Source organism: Papio anubis, chromosome X, assembly GCF_008728515.1.
Source record: "Papio anubis isolate 15944 chromosome X, Panubis1.0, whole genome shotgun sequence".
NCBI lineage: Eukaryota > Metazoa > Chordata > Mammalia > Primates > Cercopithecidae > Papio > Papio anubis.
This window is the reverse complement of record NC_044996.1, coordinates 55,804,678-55,825,058: the sequence shown is the minus strand read 5'-3', so window position 1 is coordinate 55,825,058 and position 20,381 is coordinate 55,804,678. Positions and strand designations below refer to the sequence as shown.

Below are 20,381 nucleotides of genomic sequence, written 5' to 3'. Positions count from 1 at the left end.
TGTCTCCAGTTTCATTTCTAATTGAGGTTATTTGGATCTTCTCTCTTCTTTCCTTCATTAATCTCGCTAATGGTCTATCAATTTCATCTTTTCAAAGAACCAGCTTTTTGTTTCATTTATCTTTTATATTTTTGTTGTTGTTTGAATTTCATTTAGTTCTGCTCTGATCTTTGCTATTTCTTTTCTTCTAGCTTTGGGTTTTGTCTGTTCTTTTTTTTTTTTTTTTTTTTTTTGAGACAAGTTCACCCAGGCTGGAGTACAGTGGTTCAATTTCGGCTCAGTGCTGCAACTTCCACCTCCCAGGTTCAAGCGATTCTTGTGCCTCAGCCTCCCAAGTAGCTGGAACTACAGGCATGCACTGCCATGCCCAACTAATTTTTGTATTTTTAGTAGAGACAGAGTTTCGCCATGTTGGCCAGGCTGGTCTCGAACTCCTGGCCTCAAGTGATCTGCCTGCCGTGGCCGCTGGAAGTTCTGGGATTACAGGTATGAGCTACTGCGCCCGGCCTTCATTTGTTCTTGTTTCTCTAGTTACTTGAGGTGTGCCATTAGGTTGTCAATTTGTGCTTTTTCAGACTTTTTGATATAGACATTTAGCACTGTAAACTTTCCTCTTAGCACTGCTTTTGCCGTATAACAGAGGTTTTGGTAACGTGTCACTAGTACCATTCTTTTCAAATAAGTTTTAAATTTCCATCTTGGTTTCGTTGTTAACCCAAAAATCATTCAAGACCAGACAAATTTCCATGTATTTGCATAGTTTTGAGGGTTCCTTTTGCAGTTGATTTCCAGTTTTATTCCACTGTGTTCTGAGAAGATGCTTGATCTGATTTTGAGTTTCTTAAATTTGTTGAAACTTGTTTTGTGGCCTATCAGATGATCTATCTTGGAGAATATTCCATGTGCTGATGTGAAGAGTGTATATTATGCAGTTGTTTGGAAGAATGTTCTGTAGATTTCTGTTAAGTCCATTTGTTCTAGGATATAGTTTATGTCTACTGTTTCTTTGTTGACTTTCTGTCTTGATGGTCTGTCTAGTGCTGTCGGTGGAATATTGAAGTCTCCCACTCACTATGTTGCTGTCTATTTCATTTCTTAGGTCTAGTAGTAATTGTTTCATAAATCTGGGAGCTCCAGTGTTAGGTGCATATAAAAGCAGGATTGTAGTATCTTCTTGTTGGTCCTGAGAGAGATTTTTAAGTGTTCTCATAACAAATAAAATCAAGTATGTGAGGTAATTCCTATGTTAATTACTTTGATTTACCCATTTCACAGTGTATGCATGTGTCAAAACATCATATTGTACAGTATAAATGTATACAGTTTTTATTTGTCAATAAAAATAAATATAAATTCAGAAAAAAACATATTTCACCATAGTTAAGAATGTATGTATGTGCACACTGAAGAACATATAATCTCCACAGTATCTTTCTCAGTGTTAGGAGGAATGGGTTTTAAAATATTATATAAAAACAAACAAGAAAAGACTAAAGCAATACCTATTACAGATAACATTCTGAGGAAAAAGAACATTTGGACTTGCTAAAATGTTTTTGACATGTACAATGAGGACCCAAGAAAATGATTTTCTTTTTAGGTTTGGTTTCAATTATCTGGTGCTAAAAATATCTGTGAACATTAAATTTCTTTGATCTTTGTCTACGTAGCTATCACACTCTGTAATGAGTCTTTAATTATATGTTTTTGGCACTGCACCTGGTAGGTGAGAAGGACTGTTGCATTTCTGTTGTTCACTCATCAAATAGCAATTACCCTTCAACTCTCCTTACCCCTGTTCCTGTGAAAAAAAAAAAATTCACTTAATTTCTCTGCTGCCCACCAGAATCAGATAGTATAACATACAAATTGGTTTAGGAAAAAATAATATGTGCGGGTGGTATATGCTAATGCCTCTATGTTTCTTCGATACATTCAAATAACTTCTTTATTCATGACATAAACTTGGTGTCAGTTCTGTTTCATTTGCAGGGCTTATAGATTAGGAATGTGATTTTTTGAAATAAGTTTATTTTAACAAAATTCCACTAAACTAAATGAATTGGACGTCCTGTGGTGTGCGTGATAGAATTTTAACTGTATTACTTATCTTAGGAAAATAAACCAATACATTTTTCTTGTGGAAGTTAACATTTTATTATAAGTTTGACTGGTTATGTTACTAAGAAGGCATCTTTAGTAAGTGTCCTAACATAATTATATCTACTATTTCAAACATCTAAAGAAGATATAAAATGTGAGTAGCTTTTACTTGAGTATTTGGAATACTGTTTCCTTTTGCTTCCCCTGTTGATTGTAGATTGAAGAGTCTATTTTCATTGTCATTCAAATTTTTTGGTAATTTTTCCCCATCATTACTTTGGAGCAAGACCTTCTCTTATACTTTTCTAACAATAATGTTTAAAGGAAGGTGGGGAGGAAAACATTATTGATTGTTAGCCTGTTAGGCATTCAGATAGATTTGGGCATTAGCCATTTTTTAGACTGTCTCCAAAGTAACTTAGACAGCTTACGAAATTGATTTTAATGAATAAAGAACTTTTATCCTATTAGAGAGTGTGTTTGCTTAAACTATTGCCCTCAAGAGATGTTTATATGTAACTAGAGCATTTAAAATTATTTTGTAAATATGTAAGAGGAATTTGTCTTTGTGTAATATAAACAGCTAGAAAGAATGCACATTTCCTACTTTGTAAGGAACTCCTAAAAATGGATGAGTGGCATGAAACAGAGTAGGATTTTTGCAGTAAGACTGATAGAGAGAATAAACGCAGCCAGAGAGAAAGATGGAGTGTCTTCATTGGCATTTCTAAGGAAATTGTAATCTATCACAACATTGAAGTCAAAACCACTCAGAGATAGAGCTGGTAAACTGATGCATTCAAGCTTTCTATGAGTCACATGAAATAAATGATCAGTGACTGTCAGGCTTCAAAGGTTTATGCACAAATGTCTGAAAATGGCAGTGTTACATCAAATAGATATTTTATAATTGGTCAGAGGTATCTCATGGATACCTCTGATGATGAATAGTTTTCAAGGACATTCAAATGCCCAAAGTTATTGTCTTTGCTTTCATGTGGAGAAACCTGAGTGAAGATATATGTTTTTATGGATCTAAGACCAAGTCAGTTGTAGTGTATACAAATTCATATATATATTATATCTGTTTATATATATTTTAGTGGGTATTTATATTGACAGTGGAGCTATCTATGATGTTTATTTAGCCGAACAAAGTTTCCTTTAAAGATGCGGAAAATACTAAGATTTTCTTGGTTACTGTTTATGCAGATTTGATCCATGGACTGAATGCATGATACTGTTTATGTTGGGCTACATACTGGTTTTAATCACATGGAACTCTTTCTTTCCATAAGTGTATACAACTAAGATTTGGTTTTAGTTGCATTAAAAAACATTACAGTAGCAATATTGGTGTTAAAGTGAGATGTTTTCCTGTAAAAGAAAAAAAAAAAAAAACCCCACCACTCAAGATAATATTTAAAGTCTCCTCAACCCTTTGAATTAGTTGTTTCACATGTTATAATTTTACCAACTTTCTGAATTCCCCCAAGAAACTCTGAACTATCATTCATTTTATTTGATGTTCCAGTGATTCAGGTTGTAGTTTGAGATTACACATGGGAATAGAACACCATTAGAGGGAAATAAAATCCTTTGTACAGAACACATAACCCTCTATACTAGCCTTTAGCACTGCACAAACAGTGATAAAGGGATGACATGACTAATATTGGACTCCTTCACATGAGACCAATTGCCTTTACAGCTTATGGGATTCAGTATAGAAGTTTCTAATTTTAGCTTTAACCCTTTTGAACAATAGATGTTAATTTGGATAATCTAATCATTGATGGGCATGCAGTCACTATTTTCTATTATGTCTTCATTGTATATAGCATACTGAACTCATCTGTTCATTACATCTTTGGTTTTACTTTATATTTAAGTGAAATGTAACTAAATAATTCAGAGTCTGAATCTCTAATTTATGGGAGAAAAGTTGAGGTTTTGGGAAACTGTGAAATGTCCTTTATAAGAATCTGTGAGAATTCTTTACAAGAATCTTATTCTGTCCTTCAATAGGTACATTTATAGAAAATTTTTCTCATTTTGCTTTGCCCTGAAGAGCTAGAGAGGGGAGAATACTGCTTTCTCTTAGTTAGGGTTAATTGAATCTTCTGATACCTTCATTAAATGTAAGATTTTCTTTCCTTCGATCATGCTGATCAGTGTAAGTGGGTCCTTTAAAAATAATGGCCTTAGAAGTTCTAAAGGCTTGAGATAGGTTTCTGTTTTAAAACTTCAATATATTTTTGATATAATTCTGTCAGCATTATACATGAACTAAAAATTCTCTCTCCCTCACCATTGTAATTTCCATATCTATTCTGATGTGAATTGGCCATACTAAATACAATTAGAATTAAGTATACACAAAATTGAATAGTGACCGGTTAAAACACATGAGGTAATATGAGTACCAAATATTTAAATTTTAAAGTCTTAAAAAAAATTTTTTTTAGAGACGAGGTCCCACTATGTTGCCCCATCTGGCCTCAAACTCTTGGGCTCAAATGATCCCCCCGTTTCAGCCTCCTGAATAGCTGAGATGATAGGCATGACACTATGCCGTAGTCTTATTTTTAAACAAGTCAACAGAGTAAGTTTAGTATAATTTTAGTCATCTGCATGTTTTATAAAAATTAATGTAATTTTCATTAAGTGATTAAAAGTTGTGTTAATACCGTGGAAACGGATTCTTTAATTAATGCCTAAAATTCATACTGCATTTTAGACTAGAAGATTCAAACAACATTTGGAGTTTTGGTTTTTAACCTTTTCCAAAAATTTCTTGATGGCTTTATTGTGATGTTTTATATACATTATTTCATTTAATACTCACAAAGACTTCATGGGGTATAGGTAGTATTCTCATCCCTATTTTGAAAATAAAAAAACAAGCTTAGAAAATTTACGTATATTATCAAAAGTAGCACAGCTAGAATTTGTAGAGATGAGATTAGAACCTAGATCTGTTTTCCTCTAAAGCTTATGCATTTAGCCATGCAGCTATATGGCCCCACAGAATAATCCATTGATGGATGATGGAATGTTTTCTTGATTTTTGGGTGAACTTGGAAAAAAGTCTTTAATTTTTAGCTTCTTGAGCAGCGTAACAGAGGTTAGCCTCCCTGATAGATACAGCCAAACTTTTTTTACGTAGGGTTGGAAAATGCTCTCTCACTGTGATTCAGACCTCTTGTTCCCAGTATAAGCTTACTGGCTTCCTTTTCAGTATTCAGATATAATCTTGGCTGCTGGCTCACTCAAACATTAATCTTCCTGACTGGTCTATTGTTTTTGTTTGGATGGTTCATTTGTTCCACTTGGTCTCCTGACATGTGACCACAAATGTCAACTTGGATGTGTAGCATGTTAAGACAGTTCTTTAACTTAGGTAACTTGATAACCCAAAATCACCAATATGTTAATACCTTAAAAAGTGAGATCGTGGACTTATATAGCCCATCAAAAAAGAAATAGTGTAAGCTACATTTTGGACCTATTCTTTCTGATAAACTACCTTACCTAAATCTCGACTGAAAATTTTAGTTGAAGTCTCCAGGTATCTTTCCTTAACAGTATTTTTTAGATTTCGTATGATACTCAGGACTTTAAAAAACAATAAAAACATGTATTGAAATGTACTTATCCTATCTAAATAAATGAACTAAGCTGTTAAATAATGAAATATATGTTTGTCTGTCTAGGCATAGATATGTAGGTATAAACTCTTCTGTAACACCACTAATTCTTCTTAAGCAAGGTATTGGAGCTATTAGCTAGATGTTGTAGAAAATTGTGTACTGGTCCTGTTTTAGTAATTTCTAGGGACGTGGTTGAAATAAGCATGTACTTAGGAGTCAGATATGGATTTGAGGCCTAGAACTGCTACTTACTTGTTGAGTGATGTTTGGGAAGTTACTTAACTACTTTGCATCTCAGTTTCTTTACCTAGAAACAATTTTCAGAATGGCTAAACTTAAAAAGACTGACAAGGATTTGGGGGCAATTAGAACTGTGATATTTTGCTGAAGGAGTGCCAAATGAAATAGCCACTTTGGAAAATAGTTTTTAAACAGTTAAACATATACTTACCATAAGACCCAGCTATTCCACTCCTAGGTATTTTTTTAACAGAAATGAATGCATGCTTACACAGATACTTACATGTCAATGTTTATATCAGCTCTATTCATAATCATCAAAACCTGGAGACAACTGAAATGCTCATCAACTAATTAATAGATAAACAAATTGTGGCATATTCATACAGTAACAAGGAATGGAATACTAATACATGCAACGGAATGGTTGAATATCATAATATTTATGCTAAGTAAGAGAAGCCAAACACAAAATTTGAAAACTGTACAATTCCGTTTGTAATGATGTTCTGGCAAGCGCAAAACTGTAGGGACCCAAATCAGATAAGCAGTTGCCAGGATTCTGAGAGTAGGGAAAAGGGATTGACTGCAAAGGGGAATGAGGGAATATTTTAGGGTGATGGAAACGTTTTATATCTTATTTGTATTGGTGGTTACATGACTATACATTTGTTAAAATGATAAATTTTACTATCTGTAAATCATACCTCAGTAAAATGGAAAGAAAAAATAACTCATGTTTGGGTTGGTTATGAAAATTATAAAGAGTCATTTTCCTCCCCTGTTTTTCCTTCTGTTTGGTTCTTCATTATTCTCTGCCTCTTCTGTGTCCCTCATAAATGTAAGGTCCATGAGAAATATCAGTTTCTTATTTTGGGCTGAGATAGTGCAGAAAATTTTATGTCTTTGTCTGTAATCTCTGAGTAAGATTTTAAATCAGGTCATCAACTGTATTCTTATCATTCTAGATGTTCCAGTTAGTACTAAATAACTCAGAGTTGGAATTTGCATACTCCATGAAATATACCAAATATATCTGTTTCAACTGGATTCTTGATCTGTGTCCTGTGGCACTGGGAGGGCACAGTATGGTGGGGTGGGCATATAAAGCAGCCTTGAGTTCTGAGCCTGAGTCTTGCCTGAGAAAGGCTTCCCCTACTTCTCAGCAATCCATTGTTCCATGCCAGTGGTTCTCAAATTTGAGCAAGCATCAGTTTCGCGAGGAGAATTAGTGAAAACATACATTTCTGTCTTCCTCCCAGCTACTGATTCAGTAGGTCTGAGGTAAGGCACAAGCATTTTCGTTTCTAACAAGTTCCCAGATGATGTCAATGCTGCCGATTTGGAGTGCACACTTTGAGAACCCTTCATTTATGCTTACTTCTAGTGTTTCAGTGTCAGAATTTCAGCCCACATGCTCACATACAGGAGCCAACATTTTGTTTTTAAACTGCCTCCTCATTTCATGGCCACTTTTGTATTGGCTGAAATCAGTATTCTCTATTGTATATAAAAAAGAAAGAAAGAGAAAAAAAGAGAGAAAGAAAGAGAAAGAGAAGCAGTAAAACAGTAAGTGCTTGGCTGGAGTTCACAGTGTTTGATGCCTGAAAGGCAGAGAAATGGTGGTGCTGGCAAGAGAAAAAGGAAACAAAGTTATGTCTAGCCACATCCCTTTCCTTTTAACCTCTTGAGTATCGTCATCATACATAATTATTTTACCCCTTAGCAATGGGCTCATTTCAGGCTCCCATTCTCTCTACTTTAAAAGTTTTAAAGACTCTTACTAGGCCTCCTCTGCCCCTTGGCCTAAAATATTCTCATTTAAGACTTTTCCCTGTCTAGTTTGCAATAATAGGCCCTGCCTCCTCACACTTAAGTTGTATGATTGTATCTTATTTTTGTTTTTTAAGAAAAATAGTAATTTTCCCTGAATAAAACCAAAGTACCATAAACTGCACCATTTGAAACAGGGGATGTGTGGGTGACTGATTTCAATTGAACAAATATGAATCATGTTCTTGTGAATCATGCTTCCCTAGACCAAGAAAGAAATAACCCTAATAATTTTAATAGCAGTAGGCATAAAGAGAATATGAGTAAAATTCAGAATTTTTAAAACAATTTGTGGTAAATTTAAAGAAATCATGGATTATTTCATCTTCCCAAATGCCAAAGCGGATATTGAGGACTATATAAAAATTTGTTCAGAATTCCTATTATGTAAAGGTTATTGTAGGGTACAGTGTGCTGTAATGATATCTTCTGATTTTTCTCTGTGATAAATTAAATAGAATATATTATACTTAAAGCTGATGTCCCTTTATCCCTCTACCACCACCTCACTGATTATCGAGCCTTTAGAGAAAATAGCTCATTGCACTAGATGATTACATGCCTCAATTGAACAGTAGCTTGTTGCCAATTATCATTACAATGCCATATTGATTTTTTCTTGTTTCCATTATGGAAATTAAAGCAGAATTTGTTTAAAATGAGCTTCTATGTATATTGTGGATGGCGATTGGTTCTGAATATGAGCTATTTTAAAAGTATATTTTCTTTAGGGATGTCTCTCATATCCCCTTAAAAATTTCAGTCTCTGCTTTGTTGGTAAGATTTACCTTAGGTAGCTATGAAATGGATAAAGACTGGAATGGAATGGTTTAAATATATACAGCATAGATGTTATTATTTCACAGAAGTCTATATATTGATTTATGTTTATGATGTTCTTGGGTAGTATGAGATTGCTTATTCTATTAACCATACAAGCCAGTAAATTTAATTAAATTTAAATTAGCAAATATTTATTTAGTGTTGACTCTATTTAATATAAATATTTAGTGGCTATATATGAACTACCTTGCTAAACACTATGAAAGATAGAAATAGTAATGAAATGATAAAACTCTCTTTAGAGAATTTACATGCCAAAGGGGCAGGTAAGACATATGGCAAGAATCATTATGATTATGTCAAGCAGTAAGAGATAAATATTACATGGAGATTTTAAGGAAAAAGAACTCATTTGATCAGAGGAATTACGGGGGAAAACATTAATGACTTAAAACAGCCAATTTTAGTTTTAAATAGTTGGGAGAGATGGAGTTGAGGTTACCTTCTGGGAAGAAAGAATAAATGAGCTAACATGAGGAAGGTGCAAGGTGGGCTCCAGCAATAATAATTTATCTCATTTTATTGGCACATGTGCTTAAAGGCCTGAGGCTGGAAAGGTGGATTGAGGCTACATCAGAATGTTGAGCCAAAGGATTTAAAATGTATTAAGTAGTCCGGGGGAAATTTTTGGACAGAAAACTTTGGTTAAGGGCAATTTAATCTGTCATTTTATAAAATGATTCAAAGAAAAGAATGAAGTTGGGGAATCACCAGTTGGGAGTCTCCAGGCTTATTAAAGGAAAGATAACTAGGGCTAACCTGGAATGTTAGCACAGGCATTGGGAAGGAAGAAAGGAGCCATTTGGACGAGCCATTCTAGAAGTAGAAGTAGAATATTTGTGACTGGATGCCAGAAAGTCAAACCAAGCTCTACATTAGCAGTGTTTCAGCCTTCTGCCATACAGGAGACTTTATGTCCAGCCAATCTCCTAAACTTACTTACTCAGCTCCTGCCACATGGGTCTCCTCACAGTTCCTGGAACATTCTAAACATAGTAGCTAATGCCTCACGACCCAATTTGCCCTTAATCCTTCTACTTGGAAAGTCCTCACATTCTTCAGGGTTCTACTGAAATACCTAACCTTATCAAAGAATCTTTCCTGATCACACAATGAAAAATAGCAACCTGCCACTCCTTTCATTCTATTTTCCAAGGTTTATTTTTCTTCATTGCATCAAAGCAATTTTTACATTTAGTATATAGTTATTTGTTCACTGTCTCCCTAGCTCTAGACAGTAAAGTCCGTGAGGCTAGTTGCCTAATTTTGTTGCCTGTTACGTATCTCTCTCACCTAGAACATGCTTGGAACTTTGTAGACACTCAACAAATATTTGTTGAATGAATAAATAGAATAAATGCAAAGGTCAAAGAAATGGGGCATCAAATAATTATGCCAGTATTTCAAGTCTGAAGAATTTAAAGGGTAGTGATGTTATTAATACAGTATCAAAGAGTGGAAGATAAGTTGACTTTGGGGTATGGAGACAGGGGAAGATGAATTCAGCTTGTAAATTCATGCTTAAGTATGTCATGCTGGTGAAACAACCAAGGCAGTGCTGTGTAATGGGCAGTCTAAAATGTGGAGAAGTCTAGGATTGAGGTAAAGATCACTGAGTCATCCTCATAGAGTCAATACTTGAAGCAGTGGGAATTGAAAAAATAAAAACAGGCAATATTAAGACAGAATAATGAGATTTGAAAACTGAAATTTTATTTTGGATATTTAATGTTTTAAAATTACTAACTTACTTATACATCTAATTTTTTGTTTATTTCTTAGCTGGGTTAACAACTTTGGCCATGAAGGTCTTGGACTCTTATTAGATGAGCTGGAAAAGCTTCTGGACAAAAAACAGTAAGAATAAACATTAAAAATAAAATCACCAAAGGGGAAATGTTTCAGCACAACATAATATACATTTTTCTTTTATTTAGGCAAGAAAATATTGACAAGAAGAATCAGTATAAACTTATTCAATGCCTCAAAGCATTTATGAATAATAAGGTAAGTAGTATTTATTTCTGCCCCTGTCACAAAAGGTGAGAACTTGCCCAACACTATGAAAGTACGAAATGAACAAATTTTTTTTTATTATTTTTTTAAGTTCCAGGATACATGTACATAGGTGAACATGTGCCATGGTGGTTTGATGCACAAATCGACCCATCACCTAAGTAATAAGCCTGGCATGCATTAACTCTTTTCCCTAATCCTCTTCCCCACCCTGTACCTATTTTTTACTTTTGTTTCTGCTGTATTAATTAATTATAGGCTAGTTATTACAGGCTTATAAATAATAAGTATTTATAAAGTTTTACAGTGAGGTTAAATATGCATTTGAAACCATATATAAAAGATAAATTTGATGTTTAATTTTCCAAAATGTTAGCTATTGTTAGTTTTCTGTCAATTTTTTTTTTAAAATTTCTATGCTGATATTTCAGTTTAACCAAAGAAGTTCTCTACAGCAACCAGAGGATTTCAGGGATGATATAACTTCTATAGATCTAAGTCTGTTCAAAAATGGAGCCCTATTCGATTGTTTCTTCTGTTCAAATATATTGTTTTCACATAGGGAAGATAGATAAAACAGTACTTTCCATTGTCAATGCTGCTAATTTCCTCAGGAGGGTGAGCTAGTCAATGAAACAGAAAAAAAAATGATTGGAAAAAGTGTATTTGACTCTTGTCTATAGTTTAGAAATGCTGTGTCTGATTCTTATTCTGTTTATTCCTCCAATAATTTCTTTCATGTGAACAGAGGTCTTTTTGATTTTATAGTACTAAATTTCAGAAAACATGGGGGAAAAAAAAAAAGAAATGAACAAAATAGTGAATGCTTGTTCACTTTACAAAAGGGGCCTTATGATGCAAATCCTCATAATATTTAAGTAATACTTAAATGAAAGTTATACTTTGCTTCACAAAATATTTATTGTTGGGTTTTTGAAATCATACAAATGAATTAGTGTTGTTCCCAATTTAGGTGATAATGCTTTTTCTTTAATGGTAGTAGGAAAATTTAAATGTGGTTTGTTGAATATGTTTCCATACAGAGAATTTCTGTTCTATTGAAAAGGAAAATTATAAGGATGGGTTGACTTGTTTGCTAAGAACATTGTAAGATTGAGATTTCTCTTTTTTTTTTTATGTTTTATTAATGTCAGCAAGTTTACATACATATAAAACATCTCTGAAAAATTGCAGGGCTTTTTATGTATATGTGTAATACTAGTTGCATTATAAGGGACCCTATGAATTTTAGACAATGGTTTTTTTTTTTCTAAAAATAGGCTTTACTCAGGTTATGAAGTTACAGTATTTTTTCTATAAACTATTTGTTTTACTGTCTTAGAAATGACCTCTTCATACCTATAGATAAAATACTATTGACTAATTCACTTAATTACCTATTTCCCTTTACATAGTATTTTAATAATCTCAAAATAGATAATAGAAATAATTATAACAATAAGTATAAGTTTGCCAAATGTAAAATATGGCTATTAATAACCAATGCAATAAGATTATGTGTTAATCTATAAACAGTCTCAAGCATATGGAAATATATATAAGTATTTATATATTAAACATACATGTATCAGCAAAGAATGTTATTATATCAGCATATGCAATGAATGCTTGCTAGTGGACATGAGACTCCTGAATATAATATGCTATTTGTACTGTTTCTGGAAGTTTCTTACAGAAACATTCCCATCACTACTAGTACAGATTTTCTCAAAATCTGGGCTGTTAGTCCTTGGCTACAAAGTTAAATAGAATCTGATGCCTAACAAAGAAATAATGAGCATTGCTTCTTCACAGCTCAAGATGGATCTCTTTCTTTAATCGAGGGAAACAATGACATAATGGAAAGATAACACAGTTCTAGAATTCAGGAGATATAGTTCATGCTTTGCTCCTAATAAGTTGTGTGGCCTTTGGAAAATTACTTGACCTCTCTGAGTATCAGTCCCCTCATCTGTAAATTTAGCTATAGGACCCTTTGTTCTAAGTTCTTACTGACTCATGTTGTCAATTTTCATGGCTGTTTAGGATGCTAAGTAATTTTAATCAGGACACTCACTAGAGAGAGTTATAATAGTAAGATTCTTATAGAGCCTTTTTTTTTTAACAGGACATACTTTGATTTGTCAACACTTAGTTTCTTAAGAGTTTGGCAGTTTCGAAAAGCATTATGATTTGACTTAGATTATTCAAAATTGATGTTTTTAATTAGGCCACATTAATGTCTTGCACATAGGTGCTCAGAGCATGGATTAATGGATCTTTTGAATTACAGACATGTGAAACAATAGACATAAAATATGCATTCAGAATAGAAAATATACAGTGATCTTTTCACTTCATGTTGGAATAAATTGTCCAGATCAAGGAATTAAACTTTTATCCAAAATGACTTACACATCAAATTTTTTGGCCCCATGGAGTTTACCTACTTCAAAAACTCCTTTATTTTATCCAATACCTGTAAAAATAGGATCATAAAAAGCAACCCATTGTTTCTTAACTTCCAGTACTATAATATTGCTCTGATGTTTGGATTAATGATTTTCCAGATATATTTTTCATGTCTTCTTTTTTATATTTGATGTGTCTCTACATATTAAAAACTACTTTTAAACATTAAGTAAAAAATTTTAAAACCTAATGATTTCACTCAGTCTCAATGACTCATAAAGCTATTAAGTTTGGTAATTGCATGGTCATTGTCTCTCAGTTTTGCAAATGTATTTTTCACTAATATTCATTACTTTTAATCATCTACTGGCCACCTTTATGCATACTTATCTATTTTGTTTTTGTTGCTTCTTTCCAGACTTGTTTCTTGCATTTTCTTTTTGTTTTTTTTGGTCTTATCTCCATATATTTTCCTATTTATTATGACCTGTGATAAACTCACATTTAAGAGCTTTAGCTATGTTCCCCATCTGCCACTCTGAGTTCTTTTAGAAGTTAAATTAGGGCTGATGGAACTATTCATATGGCTGGTAATTAACTAAAGTTTAGCTGAAATGGAAATTTTGCTCCGATGAAATATCCAATTTCACCATTAGACTGTAAAATGAAGCAAAAATATTTTATAACAAATCTGAAAAATACTTTGTGGGACAAAGATAAAATAATATATTGCCTTCTTAATGTAATGAAAACTCAAGTTTTAGACTTTCATTAAAATTTCTTATTTATTAAATTCATGCATGCACACACATACACACAGATACTCATGCTTAGAAAATAAATGAAAATGGTGTTTTCTCTCCTTAGTTGACTTGTGACACTTAATAAAACCCAGGTGCCATTTCTTTAGGTTCACAGCGTTTGTAGTGCAGCACAGCTGTGTGAATCAGGGAAGATAAGAGAGAGAAGGCATGGGAATATCCATACTGAGGCTTATACTGGCATATAGTATTCAAAAGAGCCTTTTTTAAAAAAAATTCTCTTTTTCTTCGCCTTAATTTTTCATACAAACATATTGGACAATTTAACCACGAATTCCAGACATCTCCAGGGAGACCCAATGACATAAGTAGAATTACTTTAGAAAATCATATCAGTATGTGCTTTATATGTTATTCTTTGTTGAAGAAATACTGATTGTTCCCATATTTTTCCAAATTTATGGAATTTTTAGGGCAGACTAATGGAGATCATATCTGATCAAGGAGCAACAACTCCAAGATGCAGTCATTTCATATAAAAAACAAAGACAGATAACTGCATTTGAAGAATATTCATATAATTAGGTAGAACCTCATTATGGGGGTATGGGTTTTTGGAAGATCGTTGTACGTTGCTTTTTTAAATTAAAGATATATTCCATAGACATTCTGAATGAAGGTTTTTTGTTTTTTTTTTTTAGTTTGGATTACAAAGGATTCTAGGAGATGAAAGAAGTCTTTTACTATTGGCAAGAGCAATTGACCCCAAACAACCCAACATGATGACTGAAATAGTAAAAATACTTTCTGCTATTTGCATTGTTGGAGAAGAGAACATGTAAGTATTGCTATATTATTATATTTGCTGCATGGAAAATGACACTTAGGAAATTAATAAGTCCTACTTTTGTTCTGTTTCTTTGGATAACTTTCATGAAAACAGTATTTTAGATAATTTATGATTGAAATTTTTATCTTGCCTGTTTATATTTTGGCTTTTTTGTTGATATTATGGAAACTAAGTTTAAACACATAGAATCCTAGTGGGAAATTCTTGAAAGTTGGATTCAAAGTGATTGAGCAGAATTTTGTTTTGCGGGAGGTACAGCAATCGTTAGACAGTGGACAAAAGTCAGAGAGTTATTTTGGCAAATACACACACATACATACACAAACACTGTGCTGCATATCACACAATATGAATAGATGCCTTTATTTTGCATTATCTTATAATAGTATTTTACTTTATATGCCATGGTAAATGAAAATTATTTGTAGAGTGAAACAACCCCACCTGTTAGAAAGAAAAAAACGGTTGTTGATAATTATTCAAAGTGTGTATATGCCACCAAATGCAGCAAGTTGTTGCTGAACATGCATTTGATCACATCTTATGGAAATAATACTGAATCAGAAGCAAACTTTCAGATTTGATGACATTAATAAGTCTAGTTTATAAGAAACCCTTGTGATAAAGAATCAAATATCTGCTAAGGACCCAAAACAAAATATTTCCTTGGAACACTTTGCGTGATAGTAATAATGTCAATTTGAGTCAGAACAGGACTATGCAAAGATTTAAGGATGTTGCAATATGTTGACTTTCTCATAACTGTTAGAATAAAATGAGATATTGTTTAGTGTTAGCTACTGTCCTCAGAAACCAAAAGACAAACACTAAACAAATATATTACCATATTTAGTCTCACCTCAATGATAACAAACTGAGAATGAGATAACATATGTAAAAGCAAGGATCCTTAGATTTTATTTTTTAAAAAGTCAGTTTATACATGTGTAACAAATATTTTTATTCACTTAGATTTTCAATATTAATAAAATGCAATGTAGTCCAGTATAACTGTTATGATTTAATTATAATTTCAGATATAATTTGATAAGAGTAGTATACTATATAGAGGTTGATTTATTTTAGGCATTGTATGGAGATACTTACCAATACTTTTGGTCAGGTTAATAAGTTTCTTGTGCTAGATAATTATACATTCTTCTTTAATTACTTGGGCTTTCCTTTTTAGAGTCTTTTTTCTTTTTCCATAGTCAAAAAATGTTGATTTAAAAAAATTCTTTAAAAAATGATCGCTCTTTCCAGATCTTTATTATAAAATTACAATCTGTTTATGCTCCAATAAACTGTTAACAATTATAGGTGCCATATTATGTTTAAGTGAAATTAACGTTAACACATGAAATATCAAAACCTGAAACTTTAAATTTTAATGTTTATCACTTAAGTATTCTTTTTTTAATGTCACCCAGGAAAGTTAGTTTTTAAAATCGAATTTTCCTTTTGATACCCTAAAATTATTTAGAGCTATCAATATTTGACTTAAAGAAATATGCGTACAGGAACACAATTCCTATATTGTAATGGTCTTTCAGTTAGACTGGAGGAATCAGTTCAAGAAATCTATTTTATGTGATAGTGACTGTAGTTAATAACAGTGTGTTATATACTTGAAATTTCCTAAGAGCGTAAACTTTAATTGTTCATACCACAAAAACATGTAAGTATGTGAGGCAATATATGTTAATTAGCTTGATTTAGCCATTCCAGTATGTGTGCATATTTGAAAAGATACAATTTCCATCAAAAAAGCAAATGATAATTTGAAAAATTTCTAATGGTACATATAAACATCAAAAACCAGAAAGAAAACAGGGAATACTGAAAGGACTTATGCTCATAGTGTATGTATAAGAAGTATTTCCCATTTCTGTTTCTTCTTTTTTCTCTACAGTCTAGATAAACTTTTAGGGGCTATAACAACAGCAGCAGAAAGAAATAACAGGGAACGATTTTCACCAATTGTGGAAGGTTTAGAAAATCAGGAAGCCTTGCAATTACAGGTGAGTTAGTTTTGTCTTAAATTGCTTCTAGAGTTGTTTTTAAAGTACTCATTTTGTATGACGTCAACTCCATTTTTGCTGGCATTTAAGTAGTACGGAATGTAAAACTAAAATTTTTCTGTTGCTAGTTTGTGAGAATTACAATTTGTTTAAAATTAGGAAAAATACTTTTGAATTATTATAAATGTGGCATTGATATTTAGACAAGAATTTAGTAATAAACCAGGGAAATTGAAGCTTTAGCAATAATCAAGGCAAAAGGGCAAGCTGTTCAGCCAATGCTATTATCCTAACAAGTTTTAGTGAAGTTGGTGGGCTTGTAGAAATTTAAGACAATTAAACACATCTCTCTTTGTGCCATTCAGACAACATTCAAAGGTGTGACTCACCGGAATAGAAGCGTATGAACTGCAATTCTTAGATTAGCGTTCATTTGATAGCCCTGTGTAGACAACTTACTAAATGCCTTCTTTAGAAAATGACAAAACTCACTATCTTTACTTAGATGGTTTCAGGAAATGATCCATTTTATGAATAACTCTGTTCTTGAGGGATGAGAATGCATATTTATTGGTTGTATTTATGATGTGAGGTCCTGCAGTAAACATTTTAATTTGTATATATTATTTGATTTAATTCTCACAACAACCTAGATATGTAGGTATTACTATTGTATCTTTGTTTTGCTTATGGGACGAATAAGATTAAATAACTGGTCTAATGTGACAACAGTTTTTAAGTGTCACAGTTGGAATTTGATTCCAGGTTTTTGGTCTCTGCTAATCTCTCTTTTAGACAATGTATACCATTTAATGTACCATAGAAAACTCTGAATTTTTTTTTTTTTAGTTCTCATATTGTTGTTCAACAAAGAGAAGGTAGTTTCCACATTTAATTTTGTCAAGCTACTCAGCATCGAATGTTTAACTCTTAAAATTTCTTGCTTGATGTGAAACAAACACAATTAATTTTCTCCTTTTTTATGTATTATGAAGTATTTGTATTTTTGTTTGCCAGAGTTTGAAACGGCATCAGATAGATGAATTGGCTTGTCTAAAAGAATCTGTGATGTTACAAAATTGTAATACCTCTCCAAATATTGAAGGATCTTTGTTAATCATGACTTCTACTCCAACTATATTGAACATTTTGGATCAACTTTTATGGTGCACTTTTATGTCAAATGTATTATTTATTTATTTATTTATTAAGATGGAGTCTCGCTCTGTTGCTCAGGCTGGAGTGCAATGGCGCAATCTCAGCTCACGGCAACCTCTGCCTCCCAAAGTGATTCTCCCTTCCTCAGCCTCCCAAGTAGCTGGGATTACAGGCACACCCCACCACGCCTGGCTAATTTTTTAATTTTTAGTAGAGACGGGGTTTCGCTATGTTGGCCAGGCTAGTCTTGAACTCCTGACCTCAGGTGATCTGCCCACCTTGGCCTCCCAAAGTGCTGAGATTATATTACATATTTTAAAGATTAGGATATTTTTTCCAGTGTTTTTTAAAATAATACATTGTTCCTTATAAAATTTAATCTTGATAAAAATTTATACCTCTACTGAAAGGTTGAAGACTGCCTTTTTTAGATGACTTTGAAAGTTTTGTTCATGTTCCTATGGTTGAGCTTACCTAACTAAATTTCATTGGTTTTCAGCTATATGTGTATGTTTGTACTTCTCTCTGAAAGTTTGTTGAGTAGGAATGAACTCTTTTATTTATATTCAAAGTTTTCATTACATGGGCCAAATACATTGATATATTTTTAAAATCTTCTTTAAATAAATTTTTAGCTACAACTCTGTGAGTTATGTATTATTACCTCTGGTTTACTGATCAGGGAATTGAATTGCTAAAAGGCACTCCAAAATCACCCAGCTGTTAAGGGATAGAGCTGTAATTTGAACCTGTGCCTTTGTGATGCCAGAATTTGAATACTGCATTGCCTATACTTTGAAGGGATACCTCTGCCAATGAGTAGTTCACCCCAAACAATGAGATGGGAAAGACATTTGCTAGCCTTCAGAAAGCTGGACAGAATGGAATGATAAAGTGACAAGTTGTTAACAAGTAACATATGGAAGAATCATAGACGTCTTGTTAAGTATTCAAGAATTTGTTGAATACTGATTATAGATGCAAAGATATGCAAACCACAATTTAAAATTTCACATTTTAATGAGCTACAAAAATTAGTAATTTGTTATATACAGAGACTAGTACTCTCACAAGAATTGTGAAGTAAGTTTGTTTATTTAGACTAATGTGAATGAAAAGATGTCCTCTAAAAGTTCAAAAATATATTCAGAATACAGAAACAAAAACCCAAAAGTTTAAATCTGTTGCTTAAAAAATATAATTAGTGTTGTATTTTAACAGAATTACTTTTCTATTTCTGTAGTATCCTGAGACTTCCCAAAATGTTATTACAGTCTCGGGAAGTAATTTTGTTAAAATACAGGACTAATTTTTTTTAAAATAACAACTATATACATTTTCCCCCCTTTTGGGGGTTTTAAAAAAGGTTATTAACTTCTCACAGATTTTTTTCCTGGCTTACCTTTAAAGTGAAATTTTGTACCTGTGATAGGATTTTCATTATCTTCAGGAGTTCAAGAAATAGGTGGAAGATAAATAGCATATCTTCGTACACTCTCTCTTCATTGACTTTCCTTCAGCTTAGTAGCATTTTCCGGTCTCTTCTGTAAAGCACAGATTATACACCAGCAACTTCTTTTGATCTGACTTAACCTTCTAACTAGCCTCTTGTTTCTCCTTTTCATTTTAAAGTCCATGCCTCTAAAAGAATAATCCATATTTGTTTTCTATGTTTTCTAAATTACCTTTTACAACTCAACTTTATTACAGTTCTCAAAAGGATTTACAGTGTGCATCTAATTTCAAAATCCAATGGCTTCTTTCCAATCCTGATCACTTGGCATTATTGATCACCTTCCTCCTTGAAAATGTTACTTCCCTTGGCTTTCTAGGCACCATTCTCTCCTTTGTTCTCTACCTTCATCTTTTTTTTTCCTGTGTTTCTAATGTATTTCTCCTCCTCTTACTTCCTAGGTATTTTGTTCCCTAAGTTCTATCCTTGGTCCTCTTTTAGTATCATTTTATGTACATTCATATGCACATACACATATCTATATGTATGTATATGTATATACATACAGACACATACTTTTTAAAACAATTTTGTCCGTGAATGTTCTCAATTGCTTCTCTAGTTTTACAATCCAACTGTGGTAGTGATTCTCCAGATTTATACATCCAGCTCAGTAGTATCATAAAATTGAGAAATTAAAAATAACATTTATAACCCATATGCCGGACAGTGTTTAAAATACTTTGATATGTTATCTCATTTAAACCTCGCAGCAATTGTATGAGAGAGATAGAAGTATTATCCCCATTTTATAGATAATTAAACCGAGGCTTATAGAGGTTAAATAACTTTCCTAGGGTCACAGTGTGAATAGAAGGGAAAACACAGATTACACACCAGGGAGTCTGGCTATAGATAACGTGCTTTAACTACTAAGCTGTAACTCCTTTTATATTAAAACTTAGCTTATTATCTCTTTCTGTTAACCTGATTTTTCCTAAGTCTCCTCTTCTTCCTGTGTTTCCTATTTTGGGTTAT

The 20,381-nt window shown here is 32.7% G+C and overlaps 1 protein-coding gene across 8 annotated transcripts in view; it reads left to right on the top strand.

Annotated features, from left to right (window-relative positions):
* Positions 1-20,381, top strand: part of DIAPH2 (diaphanous related formin 2) — a 914,469-nt gene that overhangs the window by 210,641 nt on the left and 683,447 nt on the right. For all 8 annotated transcript variants that reach the window (XM_021932747.2, XM_021932745.2, XM_021932750.2 and 5 more), the window contains 4 exons: positions 10,455-10,529; positions 10,610-10,679; positions 14,563-14,699; positions 16,624-16,732. In XM_021932747.2, the coding sequence (XP_021788439.1) occupies positions 10,455-10,529; positions 10,610-10,679; positions 14,563-14,699; positions 16,624-16,732 (391 nt within the window). The remainder of the gene's footprint in view (positions 1-10,454; positions 10,530-10,609; positions 10,680-14,562; positions 14,700-16,623; positions 16,733-20,381) is intronic.